At 42.2% G+C, this 19392-nt stretch overlaps 1 protein-coding gene across 4 annotated transcripts in view; it reads left to right on the forward strand.

The window, feature by feature from the left end:
• TWF1 (twinfilin actin binding protein 1) overlaps positions 1–19392 on the forward strand; it is a 251500-nt gene that overhangs the window by 220299 nt on the left and 11809 nt on the right. For all 4 annotated transcript variants that reach the window (XM_078674280.1, XM_078674278.1, XM_078674281.1 and 1 more), the window contains one exon: positions 14207–14328. In XM_078674280.1, the coding sequence (XP_078530406.1) occupies positions 14207–14328 (122 nt within the window). The remainder of the gene's footprint in view (positions 1–14206; positions 14329–19392) is intronic.

Raw genomic sequence — 19392 nt, forward strand, 5'->3', positions numbered from 1 at the left:
GTGATGCCGGAAGACGGGGAGTCTGCTTGTTCCTAAGAGAATTGGGATAGCAGCTTGCTGGTTAGGTGGAGAGGTGGATGTGGATGACGAGGGAGAAACAAGGGAGTTCGTAGAAAAGTTAACTCCCAAGGACATAGGGCAAGGGTCAAGTAGTGGCGGGGAGGATACGTTGTCAGTATATGGTGGGACAACGTTGGTAAGTTCACTGGGTTTGGATGGGGTTGTGTAGTTAGGAGGGAGATGTGAACAAGGTGAAGTGTAGTTGTGGGAAACTACGCTAGACGAGCTGCTTGTAGGAGAAGTGAGAGGAGTGTTGATGTGCGATGATAAGATGTGTTGTGAGGGGACCAATGTAGGGGCGTGAGCGGAAGAGAGGGTTTTTGTAAGTAGTGAGACATCAGTTCTGAGGAAGGCGAGTTCAGAAACAAGGGACGAAAGGAGAAGTTCAACGTTCAGGAGTGTTTGTGTGAGAAGTGAGGAGGGAAGTGGATCATTAATTATTAGGAAGTTAGAGGAGTTAGAGTTATCTAGGAGAGTGGGATAGTGGGGAGGGAGGGAGGGGTGGAAATCCTGGGGGGGAGGAGGGGGGAATTATAATGTGGGGGATAGTCATTTTTGGGGAGAGGGGGGACATCAGAGGTAGACGTAGTAAAGGTATTCATTTTAGGCAGGCATTTCGGTGATTGTGGAGGAGAGATAGTAATGGGTGGCGATTCTAGTATATTATTGGTTGCAAGAGGGAAGACGGGGTGTGAAAAAGAGGAGTTGGTGGCGTGGATGTGGGGGCTGTTGAGGGGGTATGGGGGCGGTTACTGGAGGAAGGAGAGGATAAAGTGCATCGGAGGGTGAATAGAAATGGAAGTCAAGGGGAGAGAGATGAGTAGAATAAGGTGTGTTAGTGGTATGGGGGGACATAAGGGGGTGAGTGGGAGGGACTAGAGGAGTAGTTGAAGGGCTGTATGAGGTGGAAGAAGAGGGTGGATTGTTCAAGTGGTGAACAAAAGGAGAGGAACGTACATCGGAGCACAAAGAGTTCAGGGCTAAAGAGGAAGCAAGAGTAGAAGTGTGGATAACATGGGTATTAGACAGTTTAGAAGAATCACAAGAGGGGGTGGGGTCGTCATTGGTAGAGAAGGAGGGGAGGGAGGCATGAACAATAGGAGATTGGTATAAACTGTTGTCGTAATAAGTTGTAAAGTTGGGGGTTGAGGTTGTAAGTAGAGAAAGAGAGTAGTCATCATGATTGGAAGAGGAGGAGGGGGAAACAGTGTGAGGGGATAATGGGGGAAGTAAGTCGGTACTAGTAATAGAGATGCAGGCCGTGGAGGTCAATTGAGAGGGAATGAGCATTAGTGTTAGGTGGAAGCGGGGAAGATTCAGTGTGGGTGGAAGAGGGAGCAAGGGGGGTAGGGTGTCACTGATAGTAACGGAATTGAGGGTTTGAGTAGTCAATGGCGATTGGGTGTAGACGTCAAACATGGGAGATGGGGAAGGTGAATCAGGGAAAGGAGGTAGGGGGGTAGGAGATAAGAGGGGTGATGGTGGAGTTAGGTGTTGGGTAACAACAGAAGGACGGGAAAGGGGGGCTGGGGACGAGAGGGGTAGTGGAGGGTCAAGGGGTTGAGGGGGTGAGAGGGGAGGAATCATTGATTCAACAAGGGATTGGGATAGAACTCTAAAGTGGTGTTCAAAGATGTGGAGGTGATTCTCAGATGCTTGGATTAGAATGTTTCCCGATTTGAAGATGGAAATGTCTATTTCGCCCGGAAAGGAGGCAGAGGGAGTGGTGGAGAGTTTCAGACCGTATGGGATATTGCGGGAATTCGTGATGGGGAGGTGTCGAAGAAACAGGCTTTTCCATTTAGATGGACGTTTGTAGTAGACGATATAGTTGGTGAGAATGGAGGAGTGAAGGCTATTATGGTGATCCGCAAATAAGGTTTCAGGGTGGAGACAGAGAAGTTTTTGTGTGAAGATTTTCTTACCGTGTTTGGAGAGATGGGGGGGAGGAGGATAGACCAAGAGTTAGGGCCATATTTCGAGATGGGTGATGTTGAAATATAGGGGGGCGAGTGATGGGAGGCATGTTGAGAAGACTAGGAAGGGAGAGAAGAAGCACAGAGATTAAACCACACTAATCCTCAGGACCAGAATATAGAAAGCAGGGTCGCTAGGTAAATTCCCAGCTTTGCATCATGGGTTGAAAAAAGGCTTTCAGGAAACTTTGCATGATTTATATCATAAGACTCCAAGATTTCAATATACCAAAGATCTACCTGCTTTGGGTTTAGTTTATGATTAAAATCTCCCACCAACAAAATTACATCCGAACCATACTTTTGACACAATGAATCCATATCATTCTTGAAATGTCCCATTTCAGCACCATATTCCTCCTGGGAACCCCATTGCATATATACATTTAAAATCAAAATATTTTCATACTTTTTGTCGGCGATCATTAGGGTTATCCTGCAACCAAGCAACCATTTACATGTTACAGTAAGCTGAAGTACATTCTTCACTAGTTTTGTGGTTAATAATGTCAATAGACCACCTGCTGGACGACCAGACCTTGGTTTTATTGCCGGATGATAGAGTTGGCGAAACCCATCAACTACAGGGGTATCACCTCATAGCCAGGTCTCTTGGATACAAATGATCATGTTGTTTTTGCCAATTCTTTTACAAGTTCTTGCTTTATTGGATTTCCTAGTCCATTTATATTCCAAGAGACCAGTTTTATGCCATGTGGCAACCCCATTACCTATTCCAGGTCACTAAGGAGCCCATTTACATCGGTTTCCTCCAAATATCGCTATGAAGGCCCTGCGGAGCTTGTACTATAGCACCAATTCTTCCAGGATTCCTCCAAATGTGAATTATTTATTACTATATTGAGGTTTCCCAAGCCCAATCCTACTTCTCTTTTTAATAATCTCACTTGCCTCTTATCTAGTCATGCATGATGCGTTAGGAAGGCTATCTCTTGCCGAACATTGTATTCTGTCCCTACTTCTTCTTTGGGTACTAGCCGAATCCCTTCTTTTAATATCTCTCTCTCTGCCTTCTCTATGGCAATTATTACCATGTCAGAATAAACTTCTATCCTGTGAGTTCATTTCCATCATTAGTTGATTGAAAACCCACCTGTTGGAGGTCTTTTGATCCTATACCTTTCAAATTGAGACAATGGGCAAATTCTTCTTCTTTTTTTTACCTCCCCTTCCCATTTTCACTTGTTCAAAATACAGCCACCTATTCCCTTTATCCTCCATTCCTACCAATCTGGGCCCCCTAAGTGGCTGTTGGGTCTTATTTCTAACCCCTTCCTCCATTGTATTACCCAAGTTTGGCCTCTCTTTAAGGGACGTAGTAATATCAGGTATTCTAGCTATGTTCGAGGATATGTGTTTTGTGTACTTTATTGACTTTTCCTGGTAATTTTGTTTACTACTACAGATCCCCTTTTTTGCTGGTTTCTCAGAACTTTTTATTCGTATTCTTCTCGCTCTTTCTCTCACTGTTTAAAGGGTTTTAGTTTTAGCTCTTGTTTGGTTAATCCTGTTAATTCCTCCATCTCCCTCCTTTTTTCACAACTTTAACATTACCCTTTCTTAGATCACCACTTCCTACCTGTCTCCCCCATTTTATTAATCCATGTCTAGTATAATCACCCCTTCTTTTTACCAACATCGGCCATCTCGAAATATAAACTTTGTGGTTGGCAATTGGGGGTTCTGCATTCCTTACCTCCTTCCCCACCACCACCGGGGCAAGAGGCTCGGAGTCTGGGACCGGTCTTAACATTGATGGCATTTAACCCCTGATACCTTGTAGCTCCCCCTCAATCTTAGAGAGGTGCTATTTCTGTATTTTTAATGGTTTAACATTGTAACTTCCAGGAGCCCCTGGAGCGATTTTGCAGCATTATCATCGGTTCCAACATTGAAGAGGTTGGTGTTACTGAGGATTCTAAATTAAGCTCTATGGATTGATTACAGCCATTACTGCCCATGGACGCTGGATTCTGGTCACCATGTAGTTCTTGACTTTCTATTCCCTTTGGTCTTACATCCATGGTTGGGACTGCTTCCTCGTCTTGCCTTAAGACCCTGCTATTTGTTTCCTGGGTCCCCTGGGAAACGCACTGTGGCGACAACCGCGGAGATGAGGATAGTCAAGGTGACATTATTAGTCCCTTATAACCTGTTAAGGACTGTAGGAATTGGTTGGTCAGATACGGGAATCCACCGTATGTTCGTCAAAAATTAGGGAGGAACCCCCCTTCCATGATTCCTCCCCTACTACTTCTGCTTCGGCAGCTGGGGACTTAGCTGGTGAAAAGACCCTTTTCAAATGTTCCCCACAAAGTCTTTCAGGGAGTTTGATGCTGTACCCCCCCTTTCGTCCCACTTGCGATGACCCCTTAGAAATGTTCTCTTTTTACTTCTGTACTCGTTTAGGTTTTGGTTTTGTCCCTGGGCACACTAGGCTCTCTCCTGAAGCTTTTTGAACTGTAGGGAGGTATTTTTGCTCCTGTGCATGTCCCAGTGTGCTTTTATTCTTCCTGGGAGCCACCTTTGGGCTCTTCGAGTTATATATCAACCTCACTGTGCCCCACCTGGCACTATCCCCTGTTTCCAGACTCAGTCCTCAGGACAGGTCTGGCCAATAGTACTATTAAAAGAAAGAAAACCACTTTTTTCACTTACCTCTTGTGCTTTGTGCGTATACTTGCGCCCGTGACCTTCCCCACTTGTACTTGGGGGACCCTTCTTGAAGGCAAAATTCCTCTTACTGCAAAACTCACTTTGTTGCTGTGGCAATATCATCAGATGACTTGTATTCCTTAGGTATTGGGGGAATTCACGACGGTTCCACACTGTTTTATTTTACACGCCGCACTTTGCACTTTGAAGAGAGGAAGGACATCCACCACCCTCACCACACCCCCGGCAACCCCCACACCTCACTTCACTGGGAGCCGAAAGCCGGGAGCCAGATGAGACCGGGTAGGTGGAGTTGGTTTTTACCCACTGCCGAATACTGCCACTGAACCAATAAAAAGAAGGTGAGAAACAGGCAGCTGGCACTAGAGGTGTTAAGTTTCTCTGTAGCCTTCCTATTAACACCTTGCAAATGCACGGGCCCCTCCTACTGTGCTAACAGGCTGTGCCAGGCTCCCTCCCCACTGCCATTTGTCTTGTGGGACTAGACCCACCACACCCCTGCAGCCCCTTGACGCCTCTGCTCTGCCACAGCCTCCTCTCCCCTGTGATGCATGTGGCTGAAATACCCGTCTCCATTCGCAGGACACGTCTGTTCCATCTTTCCCTCCATGCCCCTCCACACCACCAAGTCACCTGTACACCCCAAACTCCCTCTCCTACATTCACCCCTGCCACACTGAGCCCCTTTGGATTGGAGGTTATCAGATGCCATTGAGAGCTGAGTTTTAAAATGTATATCTGCACTGTATGGCATCAGTCACCTTCCTGTTCTGAAGCGCAGTGCTGCTGGAAATCTGCCTGTTCACACACGGTGGTTTGGAAAAGTCTCCAGCAGTGACAGACTGAGGACTGAGCAATATTTTTGTGACAGGCAAATGTTTTGCCTGCTGTAAACATACCACACAATTTGGGGTTTGGGAACACAATTTTTAGTTTTTTTGCCATAAACCTTGCCATTTCAAGCTTCAGAATTCTGGAGGGTCTATTTAGTGCCATGGATAGTAAGTTTAGATTAATAGTGCCACCATGTGGCAGAGTATCATATAAGCCAGTGTTGGCAATTAAGTGCTTGTGCTGAGCACCGGAAACAACTGACTCAAACTAAGCACTTCTCGAAGGAAAGGAGAAAGGGATAAAAAACAGAATTCAGACAAAATGAAGAATAAGGTGCTTGATTTAGGACTCCCTAACAACCATTTTTCCATACTAGATCCTTATTTAGAGTGTGGTATATTTTGTGAGGGTGATGCAGTATTTTACTGTGTCTCCCTGATGGAGTAACCGTACTCCAAATTTAGAGATGTCCACTGCCCCAGCAGACATTTCTTACATTGGCAGGACATGCTGTCACTGCGGTTCCTGTCGATGCATTGAAAGTGTACTATGTGGCTCTGCTGGACAGCACAATTTGAAATTCCTCATTTAGTTTCAAAAACAGAATCCCAAAGTGGGATTTTTGAAAGTGACAAAAAAATGACCCCTTAGCCATGAGAGGTTTTTCTTATGACGTAGGGATCATTGAAATATTTTAACTTTTCAGTTAATACCATGTTTTGGATGGCTGGCAGCGAGGTAAAAACTTGCTATGTGTTCCTCCACTGTAAATGGTGTGCATGAATACATGACAAAACCTTTGACAGCCCTTACTCTGTTGGAGGTGTATGCCAGCTGTGGAGACGTAGTAGTCTCCGCTGCTGACATACTGAAGGGTTGCCCGCCGCTGTTGAGATGGAGTACACTTTCTCCACACTCCAATTCAGCCCCTTAAAGTTTCACCTGTTATTTTGTGGGTTTGCGTATGAATGTTCTGGATATGTATCTCAATGTTGTGGGACTGTGAGTATGAATGTTTGAGATGGGTGTGTTTTTTAATATGTGCATCGATGTGTATTGTAGATCACTGTGTATATGGATAAAAGTGCATTGTTGTTCCGTGCCTGTTTGCAGTGACGTTTCAGGTCGGTGTATGGATGTGATCAATGTGACACACCATCAGTGGGGAGTAGGCACAGGCTTAGATCAATACTACTCCAAAGGTTCTGCCAAACCTGGCTGACTAAGTCCATTAGAAAGAGGGAACAGTGTCCCAAGTCTCTGTACTCCCTAGCAGCAGAAAGAGGCCAATACTTCTTTTCTTATAACATTGACTTCGATTACCTTAAAACGGAAACCGTCTGCATAGCAGTGTTGAACTTAAAGTTATATTTATTGCATTTTACTTAGCACTATAAACGGATAATTTCCAGCTCTTTAATAAATCAGTTTTGAAGGAATGTATACCAAAATTAGCACTAGTTGTAAACACATGGTGTAAAGCTTGAAAACAAGCAGTGGGTGTAGTTTGTTCATAAATAAACATGTGGAATTTCTTCTGTGAACCTGCCCTGTTTTAAAAATATTGGTTATAACTCCCAAATATTGTATTCCTGTGTATCCTAACCCTTTCAGTGCTAGGCCTTTCCCCCACCCGTGCTAAGCCTTTTTTTTGGCTATTTGGGATAGTTCATGTTTAGGCCTCCATTACTTTTTGTCCACATAAGCTATAAACACCAGATTTGCATCTTTTTTCCCTACATCCTGGGATTTCCCAGGGTTTGTAGATTTTCCTGGAGGGGGCCAAGAAAATAGCCAAAATAGTTCTACAATGGGCACCCGATATGGGGCCACATGCACTAACATTTCCGTTTGTGATTGCCTAATAACGAATTTTTGCAATTCGCTATTAGGAAAATCACAATCAGCTATGTAGAATAGTGTGTTTTACACTGTTTGTGATTCCCAGTGGTTCGCAATTGACCTTCCTCATTAATATTCATGAGGTAGGTCACAATATGCGACCCATTGGGAATCACTAAAGTCGCAGGGATGGTGGCCTGCTGGGAACAGCAGCCCATCATGTCTGTGTTCACTTTGAAATAAAGAAAAGCTTTTTTGTTTTATTTGGAAATGCATCCCGTTTTCCTTAAAGGAAAACAGGATGCATTTCAAAAATAAAAATTATAATTTTTATCTTCATGTTTTAACACTAGGCAGTGGTCTGTGGGACCACCGCTTGCTCTTAAACGTTTCTGATGCATTCAAAAGGGAAAGGCCCCTTCCCGTTTTTAAATAGGTTATCACCAAATAGAATTTTGTGGTAAAAAGCGAATGTTTTGCAACCACATTTCGTTCGTAAGACATTCATACATACCACTGCGAGTCGCTATTAGAAAGAGATGCCCTTAACACGACCCTTACTAATATTGAATCTCTAACCTATTTTGCAATTCGGTAATAGGTTACCAAATCACAAAATAGGGTTTAGTACATAGAAAAAGGCTTTTAACCGTCGCAAACGGCCTGATTTCTGATTATGAAAACGCTACGAACATGTGGCCCTTAGAACTTAGGATCAGTGGTTATTTGTACATCTCTGAATTTGTGGGTACATTTACGAGCATAAGATTTTGAGGGTATTTTTCATTTTCTCTTGTTGCTTATATTCTGGGTTTAATTTGGAAGGCACAAATGCAACGAATTCCAATTGGTAATATTAAATATCCTACTATTCGATGCTCCCTCCTGTCTTTTGCTTAGAATTGTACCTCACTTGTGCGGGTAGGCCTTGTTCCCGCAACACAAATCAGCTCATTTTACTCTCACTTTCTGTGTAATGAAATTGCCTGCCGATTGTCATTACACAGAAAAAACAGCATTGGGCCCTGGTGAAGCTTTTCCCCAGTTCCCAAGGCTTAAAATAGAAAAAGGAAATCCCTCTGGAGCTCGCATCAGAGGGATTTGCTGCCTCAGTGCGAGGAAGGCCTGAAGCAGTCTTCAGCACATGAGGTCTGGAGACATTCTCCACTCCGAAGAGGTTAAGTTCCAGGGACTATTACACATTGATTAGGTTTATAGGTATGTTTTGATGTTCCAAAAAACAGAAAAAGCACTCTTTAGAAATCCGAAGTGTGCGCATATTCATTCTAAGAAGCAAATCAAGAATCCATCATTTACTTTGCTACTAGACATTGGAACAGAACTTAGTTTGTATTTTGTAAAGGACTAGGCAATACTGCCAAAAAAACAAGAATTGGCAAAGCCAAAGCTCTTGCCTTTGACATGGTGAGCTACTTAGTGGCTTTTCTTATGCTTATCTTCAGTGACCTTTGGCCGCCGGTGCATGACTCTGCATATGGATGTATGAGTAGCCATTTTGTTATTGATTTTCCAATGAAGAAATGTCATTCAAACACAGCCGTTCATGTTTATGCATGCGTTATTACAAATGGTTGTGAATGCATCTTGACGCACGGCTTCCATTCTGGCATTTTTAAGTTAGTTTCATCATGGCCGATAGTAAGTGTAAAAACATATGTAGTGCATGGGAGTGGAAAACAGACAAGTGAGTCACCTGGAAAGCTCCAACCGGTGTATACAGCTACCAGGCATTCACAGTATATTTTTCCCCCCCAAAAAACTGTGCTGAGAGAAAACGTGGGCAAGGTACAGGGACACATATATCTTTTATGCTTATTGATTTAGCCAAATAAACAGATTCTAAGTAAATAAATGTATCTTGCGATGTGGTGTTGTAACAGTATGCATCTCCCCAAGGTAATCACCAAAACCTCTAACCAATGTGTGTCTCCCTATTTCTTTCATTTGAATACTTCTCTGTTAACCTTTACCAACTCTCATTAATGTGGGAGTAGAACTAAACTACTCCTAACACCTGCACACCTTTTTTGCAGAGGTTTATGAGACCAGGGGGAGTCTGCCAGCACCTCAAAAAGTGCCATGGGTAACATTCCCCATGAACTAGTCCATGCAGCTGTCTTAAAGTAGTCTGTGTTTCTCCATCTTCGAGGCTCCTCTCCAATGCAGTCATAAAATGTTGTTCCTGTCCACTCCTCCAAGCAGTTCAACATCCCCCTCTCTCTAAGTGGCGCTCACACAGGATAATATCTAGATTCACAAAAACAGTAGCTCATTATAGGTGTAACCTTTGCATAGCATACATTCGATGTGACATGTTCTCACAGACCACTCCTCTCTTCTGAAAAATTCAGTGAGATCGATTTACCCCTAATTATACAAGTCTCCAGATGTAGATACAATATGCTTCTGCTTTTCAATCACAAATGTCTGGGCATTATTAAATAGGAGTGTTAACAACCAATTTCCTTCATAACCTCATTTCAGTGACCTCTGCAGTCTAGGCCAATGCATTGTCCTCGTTCATTCGCCTAAAGTGTATCCAGTTGCTGCTGACCTGACGTGTGGATCAGGTTGTTATTCTAGAGCCAGAGACTCATCTTGTTGAACCACTACCCTTGCTTCTTCTGTATGTGGTTGGTTGCAATGTGTGGCTGTAGCTCGCTGTGAGTCTGTTAATCCGCTCCAGGCCGATCTTTATCCTGCTCCATTGGTGACATAGAGCCATTCCCACATCTCTTCTTGGCTGATAAAAAAGTGAGATCATCCCTTGTGGATTTTTTTCAGATTTCGAGGGAACAAGAGCACATATTTTAAGTTAATAGCTTTCAGCTTATGTTTTACTGCAATAAAGGACTTCCTTATTCTTTGCACCTTTTTAATGTAGTCACAGAATATTATAATGACCTAGCTACTTAGGTGCTCCTTTTGGTCTGACCCACTGTATGATAACGTTTCTATTTCGCTTGTTGAGGTGCTTGGCTATGAAGACTCTTAAGGATATCCCCAGAGGTAGTGGGAAGCCAGGGCTCTTTTTTTACTCTCTCGATAACGAACAGTGCGTATTACTGATCATTTATTACAGGAACCGCTCTGGGAAGCCCCCTTTAATCAGCTCTCAAAACCCCATGAATTTGAAATTGTTCTGGCTGGATCTGCCCTCTGCATCTTCCGTCTATTATCTAAGATTTTTATTTGCTTTGATAAGGAGCGAACATTTTTCTTCAAAACTCCTATCTGCTCACTGTACATCTGGAACCAAGCTACACCCGACTGAAGAGCTCTTGTCAGGGCCAAATTGGTCTTGGTTTGCCTCGGTTCGAGTTCATGGAGGGCCTGGCGTGGCAGTTCAGGCTGTACTATTCCTATAAGAGCAGGGTCAAAACAGATTTGCATATGACTGGTTCCAAACTCAGGTCCCAGGGTGGGCAGTGGAACAATGGTTTGTAATGCTACCCCAAGTGATTACCAGTGGTTAACTTATATCACACATTCTTTCCATCTCCTCTTGTGCGTCTGGGGAAGAATGATTTAAACACTATTATTAATATTTATGAAAAATCCAATCTAATGTTAGATTTTTAATAAATATTTAGGAAAGTAACTTTTAGAAAGTTCATGTTTTTCTGCCTGAATTCCTGGATACTCATTTTCCTTACCCTGTCTGCTCTTGCCCAGCCAGTACATGATCTTAATGAGTAAAAAGTGCTGTGCTCCCAGAGCAGAAACAATGGCTTTGGTCTGGTGAGGTGTCTTTTGTCCCTTTGCAGGAAGAACTGTTAGGTTGGAAACCAGAACTTCATTAACTTGTAAATGGCCTGTCCTTTTACAAGTAAATGTAAGATGAAACCTAGTTAAACAAACCTTTGTTCACCCAACTACACTGGCTCCAAACCCAGTGGGAGAGAAGCTACCCTCAGTTTTTAGCGACTGCAAAGGAGGGAACTACTAATTCCCTGGGCATACCTCAGGGAGGGCACAAAGACTTTTCACAAGGAAGAAATATTTTCCCCATATTGGATTTTAGGATTAAGATACATTGTGGGACTGTTTACAGTAGGTACAACAGGAACTGCTAAAATTGGTGGGTAGGCTTGCCCCTTGAAACTTTTACTCCATTGGTTAGAGCGAAGCCAGGAGTCACCCCATCCTCTATCTATTGTCAACCATATATCTCCTCAGAACACTTTCTGGATCTGTGGTGTAGTGTAGTTCCTATATTCCCAATAGGCTCTGCGCATTGAAATAATATACACTATAGATTTGACATAAGACGGAGGTCAGTATGTCTCTATCGAGTATACTAAACTTAATTGTGTGTGTGCCAGCTAACTCAGAGGTCACTAGAAACTTTCTCGAATAAACAAGAAGGAAATCGTCTCTAACAACTGCATAAACATGACAACTTTGTTTCCCCTAAAACTGAAACAATATCTTCAGAGTTGTCGAAACAATAGATAACTAGTTTACTCAGTCAATCATGCATGCTTCGTTTCTACAGAGTTGCATAGAAATAGAGAGACAGGCATTTCAATAAAAGGGGTTTATTGAACAGTCTTATTTCTCATGCAAGAGATATGAACTGCTACAATCGTTCGACAGAATGCAATGTATAATGCGTACAACGAGTAATATAAAATAATACTGTAATAGCATTGTCTTTTGCTCTGACATGTAAAAATATATACATAAATAACACAGGCTAAAATACTTATCCCAACGTACCTAACCTAGATCTAGTACCAGGGAAGAAGTAGGTGTTTGTCTTTTAGCATAGGTTTAGTTTTGCCAAGAATTGCAAACGGTTTCTCTAGGTTCTAATAAGCTCCATACCTTAGAATGCGCGAGGTTGGTATTTCTTTCACAGGACTTGATTTCCCAACACCCCGCAAGGGGAGTCAGAAACACTGGAACTGGATTCTCGGCAGGAGGATGGCAGCTTATGGTCAGTGCGTCAGCTGGAGAATTGGCTTCCTTCGGCACTTGCTGTAGCGAGCTGCGTCGTGCAAGTATGGAGTCGAACTACACCAAACCACAAGTGAAGGTATATTTATACCTTGAAGGTGTTTAGGAATGCCCGTAATGACGTAAAAGTCAGGCATATGAACGTCATGGATGAACCCCTAAAGAATAGATGTTCATGCATAATAATGAGTTTCTTGGAGAAATCAATATCCAGGCTAGGGGAAGTCCCTTCTGCTTAAGAGTCTGGTTTTCCAAGAAATCCTTGTGACGTAGATGAACGTATGGAAGTAGCCATGCCTGTATTTGGGTAGCATGGGCTATGCCTAAATAAGGACTGGTTTTCTATGCCTATATAAGGGCAATGTGAATTGTACCTATATAAAGGCATGAATCGGGAAATTCATTCGGAATCTAAATCGCTATACAACAGTAGAGGAACAGAAAAAAAGACCACATCTGCTTTATGAGACCTATGAGGAGACCTCAAGAGTTGGACTGCTTGCACAAAGAAGTTGACTCCAAGGGTCAGTTATTAGATATCCTTTGTGGCTACAGGGACACAATGAGCTACAAGAAGCCTTTTTCCTGACTTGCCCACCTGACCTCTCTGGTGGCCTCTGCTGCAGTGCGTCCAGATCCCTTTGTGCTGTCCCTGAGTCCTGGGACACTTGGCTGTGTCTAACTAGACTTTTCTTACAATCTCTGTAAAGCTGTGGGACCGAGAAAGTGTCTGCCTCTCAGCTGCTGGAGGACCGGTTCCAAACATCCAAGCCTATCTAACCAGTGTGTGACTTTGCTGGGCTGAAGAAATAGATTTCTGCTGCATGAAGCTTCACAGTCATAGCAATTCCATTTCAGGGGGTACTAGGTAAAAAGGTGTCCTGCACATGTAGCTGTGTACCACTGGAGGATTCCGAGCTCCCAAAAAGAGACTTAGTCGAGATGTATTAACTTGACTGGGCAAAAATTCGAAAAAGGCATCCAGACTTCCCTGAACTATTCCCTTTCAGAGGTTTTCTCACCAAAACCAACAGCTTTCTGACTTCAAGAGGTCTTTCTCGGTTAAATCCTTAAAACATGTCCTGCTGGAGGATGTTGATAATGTGTTGCATTTTCAACTTTTCAACTGTTTTGTTACTTCTAAATGCCTTACACACTTTTGCTAACTTAAGCCTGTCTGCTTTGTGCTATAACTACCACTGGTTGAACCCAGGGTTCAATTACTGAACCCTTTGCTGGACCAAACTGGTTTGTGACTTTATTACTTAGAGTGGACTACTATCCACCCCAACTAATAATTTACTTTCTTACTTTTTATTTTGTGAAACTATCCAAGCGTACAAAATCAACCTATGAACTGATCTGATTTTATAGAAAATAAATTATACAGTTAAACCCCTATTAGGTCACCTTACCAAAATGCAGTGGCCTGAGATTAAAAGTTAAAAACATTGTGTGACAAATCAAAGCCCTCAAAACTAGTACTGTATTTTAAATGAAATCCAAACATTTATCGGAAGCCTAATTGATGATACCCTGTTCGAACTTATAAATGACATCTGTATATCTGTACCTACAGATAGGAAGCATGTATTTCTGAATTTGAATGTCATCTTCTGCAGCACACTTTTCTGTCATATTATACTTATCAGAGTAAGAATTACATTAATAAAAATGTTGATGAAACCACCAATTTTATATTGGTATTGAGCGGTAAAAATGTAAAAGCATATAGTCAATACAGAGTTACTCCCCTCTGCACATAGGAAACAATGAATTGCAACTTAGCAGTAATTTCTCTCTTCCTTTTTCAGTTTTTATTTACTCTATGCCCGGATACTCGTGCAGTATACGAGAACGGATGTTGTACTCAAGCTGCAAGAGCCCTTTGTTAGAAATGCTTGAAAGACAGCTGCTCTTGGACATTATAAAAAAGGTATGTTTTCATTACTGATGTACATGAGGTAGCTCTTAACTAGAATACCATTTGAAAAGTACATAAAGTTTGCCGACATGATTTCTCCTATTGCCGACGCCTCTCTTTGTCTTCAAATAACCCATTCACCCTCTTTAAATAGTTATCTAGAAACACAGGATGATTGTCCTGCCGTAACTCGTACACTAGAGCTGTGATTCCCAAACATTTTGGAGCCACACCCCACTTTTTAGACTGAAAAACTTTTGTGACCCACCTAGCTTTAATGGACATGAAGCAGGGGATTTTTTTCATTTAACTAAGGTATCATATGGTAGCACACTGTCATTTACAGACCGCATATTTTTCATTGAAATGGTCACAAAATTTGCACAGACAGATGGATTTACTGATAAAATTGTATTGCAACTAAATTGTGTGGAAATCGGGTTTCAGGGAATGTTTATCATTTGTGCATCACCAAGTAAAATGTCTTGCTTTCCTAACTGATGAATGTGTACACTTCATTTACTGATATTTACATTTTGTTGTGTTAAAAAAATGACATCATACAGCCTATCCTTTCACATTCCCCGTAGCCTTGCAAGATTGTCACATCATTCACCTTACCTTTCTGTCTCTGACTGCAAAGTTAGAGGAGTTTGTAAGCACCAATGCCCATGTTAAACAAAATATGCAACAATTTGCCCAAAGGCGTAGCCTGACATTTGAAGTTTGTCTTTGTAATGCAGCAAATGTAACAAGATAATTGCTAAATTTATAGCCTTATTTATAAATTGCTTGAACTTACACAAACCATCAAAAATCAGTTTATGACCAACAGTTTGGGAAACACAGCACTAGAGAAACTAGCATGGATACCAAAGAGGACAACCAAAAGATACTTTGGGGCAACAAAGCAAATGAGAAAGTAGAAGCATAAAAAGATGTGGCCTGCAATACTGCCTGGGGTACAGAGAGGCCAGGTTCCACATGTGCGAGTCCTTAAATATTTGCAACATTTTTAGCATTAAATGTTTTATTCAGAGCAACAAGAAAAAAATTTCGACCCATGTATGCAACATTTTTAGACAACACTTTCATATATTGAAATTGTCTATAGGTTGTTGAAAATGAAACTTCAAGTCTGACAATTCAATGTACTGTTGGCTAAAAAGTCGGGAATGGCTTAATGTGATAGAGCTGGCACTATTGGTCATTAGATTGGATTGAATTTGGGTTTTTGATGCCATTAAGGTATGAACGCTCATGCGAAAGCAATTGTGCATATATTTTTTCATAGTATCAACAGAACAATTTTGAAGTTGTGGCATTTGCTCTGGTTTCTACATTTAATAAATGGTAACAAGAAATGTAAGGCTACATTTTATTTATCGTTTTACCTTTTATTGAAGTAAGGGATATAATTTGTGTGCCATACTGCACTCCATCCCCTACATTCAAAATAAAAAGCACTCTGATATGCTGTCCGTAAAAACATTGTTCTCCAGAGATTTACATTTTTTATTTGTGTTTTTGGGTCATTAGAAAAGTAATTTAGCTTGGGTAGACATTGCTGATCTGGGCCAAATTTTTCTGGATGCCATTTTTAAAACTGGTGTATGTGTGGCAGTGATTATGTAATATTTCTGGAACCATCAGACCTATATACTTCTTTTTGGTGTCAAAACATAGGTTTTGGCAGTCAAGTAGTCTTAAAGAAACAGAAAATAAGTCCTCAGAGCAACCCGTCCGCCATTTTCTATAGTGGCGGCTATAATAGAGTAAGAAACATATATAGAAATTAAACAAATAATAATGGTATTTAATCCTTGTAATTATACACTAAACAATGTTTATGATCTGAATATGAAAAAAGAATTATGTTTATCACTCCTGTTTAGACACATTTTCATAGTTCACTTTATTTATTTGTTTCGGTAATCACTTGTGGTACATTTGCATAATGTTGGACATTTGCGAAGAGCATATCAACAGGGACATATTTTTGTAGCACAGGTTTTGCAAGTACATGTAAGTTCTGTGGGTTGAGGCTTTAGAAATTTTGTAGTTTTAGCACCTCATCAGTATCTTCCCAACCAAATTCACACAGATCTTTCTCTACTTATGCATGATCCAAAACATTTACTCGTCTGATCAAGTAGAACACTTTTTTAATGTGTCCACGCATAGAATATGAAATCGGTGGAAGTTCATTTAGCGGGACTGATCTCTTGAACTCACTGTACCGGAGATCGTCAAATGTATGACGGAACTCATTTTCCACAAACGCACACGTTATTTTTCTTTGTCTTTAAAGTCACATTCTTCTTCTGTCTCAGCAAACCCTTTTAGATACTTCACCAGGTTCTGCAGTTAAAGCTCCAAGCTTTGTTCCAATTTTGCTCATAGCGTCATCACCCATAAGAATATGTGCCTTGATAAGAACAGGGCAAAAACAACAGTTGATGGACAGAATGCAGAACAATGTCATACATTGACCCCAGTACAGAGATCTGGGCCTAAATCCATTGTTTTTTTGCTCACCATGCCATTCCAGTTTGAACCCAGCCATATGCAAATTAGTCTTGACCCTGTGCCCCATGGGAACAGTCCAGCCCGAAGTGCCAAGCCAGGTCCTCCCTGGACTGGAAACAAGCATCCTAGGACCGGTTTCGGGCTTTCAGCCCTCATCAGCCAGGATAGCTTGATTTCAGTGGCATGGAGAACACGGGACTCACGTCTGAGCATACCTGTCCCACTCGGGGTGACAAATGCAAAAACAACAGTTGATGGACAGAATGCAGAACAATGTCATACATTCACCCCAGTACAGAAATCTGGGCCTAAATCCATAGTTTTTTTGCTCACCATGCCATTCCAGTTTGACCCCAGCCATATGCAAATCAGTCTTGACCCTGTGCCCCATGGAAACAGTCCAGCCCGAACTGCCAAGCCAGGTCCTCCCTGAACTGGAAACAAGCATCCCAGGATCGGTTTCGGGCTTTCACCCCTCATCAGCCAGGATAGCTTGATTCCAGTGGCATGGAGGGCACCGGACTCACGTCTGAGCATACCCGTCCCACTCGGGGTGACAAATGCAAAAACAACAGTTGATGGACATTGTTCTGCATTCTGTTCATCAACTGTTTTTGCATTTTATAAGAGTATGAAATGGGATTATGTGTCTTTTCTCGCCTGTTCCATAACATATCTATAACTCTGACAATCCTGAACTTATGAACATTGTAACAAATCTAAGTAGCACAGCAATAACATCTATGTCATTTGACAGTACAATGACTCGGTTGGAACCATTTCGAACAGCCTGCTCAACATATGACACAATACGAAGGTCATCTTCCTCCAGTGTGCAGTTAAGTTCTTGAACCATATGGCCCATACCCTTTGACTATAACTCCTCATTGACAATCATTCGACTTGCAATAATTGGAAAATTCAGCGTTCACTGAAGCATTAGTAATGTTTTGGTGAGTTAACATCTCCAAGTTCATCTTGTTCGATGTTGATGACCAGAATTTATGAAGCTGTATAGGCGTCAACTTTTTGATGCAGGCAAGGTCAATTGTTCCACTTTTATTCATTCATCTGATTCTCTCCCATTCTCTGACAGATAGTTCAAGGTAACTGTTAAAGATAATGTGCAGTACTTGCAAGGTGTACACTGACTTTTATATCTGTATAATTTATTTAATTTATTTAGCGCTGACCAGACCCGTGGGTATCGGAGCACTTTACAGCATTGTTTCAAGGTAGTTATGCATATTAGAATAATCATCAGCAAAAAGAAACGAACATTCGGTAGTCCAAGCGTGCTGAGGCTTCTGGAGGCCGTGGACGAGTTCAGAGGTAGCCATGTTGAATGCTAAATTTCGGTAGACCAAAGAATTTCGGCAGACCAGGAGTCCCGAGTCTTCTAGGGGAAGTGGTAGAGTCCTGAGGTAGCCATGTTGAATGCTGAGTTGAGATAGACCGAGGCTGCTTAATCATGTGCAAGGTTAGTCGTGAGGCGGGCTGAGGAGGATGTGAGCAGAGTATAGTCGGAGAAAACCAGCCTCAGGGATAGCGTGGCTATCCATTTGGGAGGGCGCGGTTCAGCAGGAGGATTTTAAGGTGTTTTTTGAATTTTGTGAAGGAAGGGATAGCTCTCATGTCTGCTGGGATGGAGTTCGAAATTTGGGGTGCAGTTCTGGCAAATGATCTTGCAGCTGTTTTGTGTTTGCGTGTTTTCAAGGGGATGAGAAGGAGGGAGTTTGAGCTCCTGAGGTTTCTCGTCTGCCCGGTCCTCTGAAGTTTGGCGGCTAAATAGTCCGGTTTTTCAGTGTGGAAGGCTTTGTACGTGAGGCATGCCGTTCTGAAATTGGCTCGCTGTTCAACTGGGAGCCATTTTAGTTCGAGCCTGGATAGCACCAGCGATTGTGTGGCTTGTTTGAGGTCTTTAGCAGAAATGAATGGTTTGATTTTGTATAGAAGCTTTAGGTTGAGGAAGGCAGTCTTTGCAGAGTTTTTGATGTAGTTGGTCATGTCCAGTTTGGGGTCTAGGGTGATTCCTAAGGATTTTACGGATTTGGCCAAGGTGAGATTACCGTTTAGAGCGTCCAAAGCTTTAAGCCACTCTGCAATTTGTGGGTTCTCTTCTTTGTTGGCGATGAGGAGGATCTCCGTTTTTCTTGGTTGAGTTTAAGGTGATTTTGGGATAGCCAGCGTTGAATTTCTTTTAGAGTGTTTTTGAGTCTGAGGATGTCGTTTGGGGAGGAGGTTTCTAGATAGATCTGGGTGTCATCGGGGTATAGGTGGAAGGGGATCTTTGCCTTTTTAAAAATGGTGGTGAGGGGTTCCATGTATATGTTGAACAGTTGTGGTGAGAGCACTGAGCCTTGTGGTACACCTCTGCTGACAGATTGGAGGTCAGAGGTAAAGTTCTTGATTTTTATCTTTTGCGAGCGGTTCTGGAGGAAAGAGGCTAACCATCGGAGGACCTTATCGGCACCAGCCCTTTCTTGTATGGCCTTGATGAGAAGTTGGTGGTCTACTGTGTCAAAGGCTGCCGATAAGTCAAGGAAA

The sequence above is a fragment of the Lissotriton helveticus genome, chromosome 1_1, assembly GCF_964261635.1.
Source record: "Lissotriton helveticus chromosome 1_1, aLisHel1.1, whole genome shotgun sequence".
Classification (NCBI taxonomy): Eukaryota; Metazoa; Chordata; class Amphibia; order Caudata; family Salamandridae; genus Lissotriton; species Lissotriton helveticus.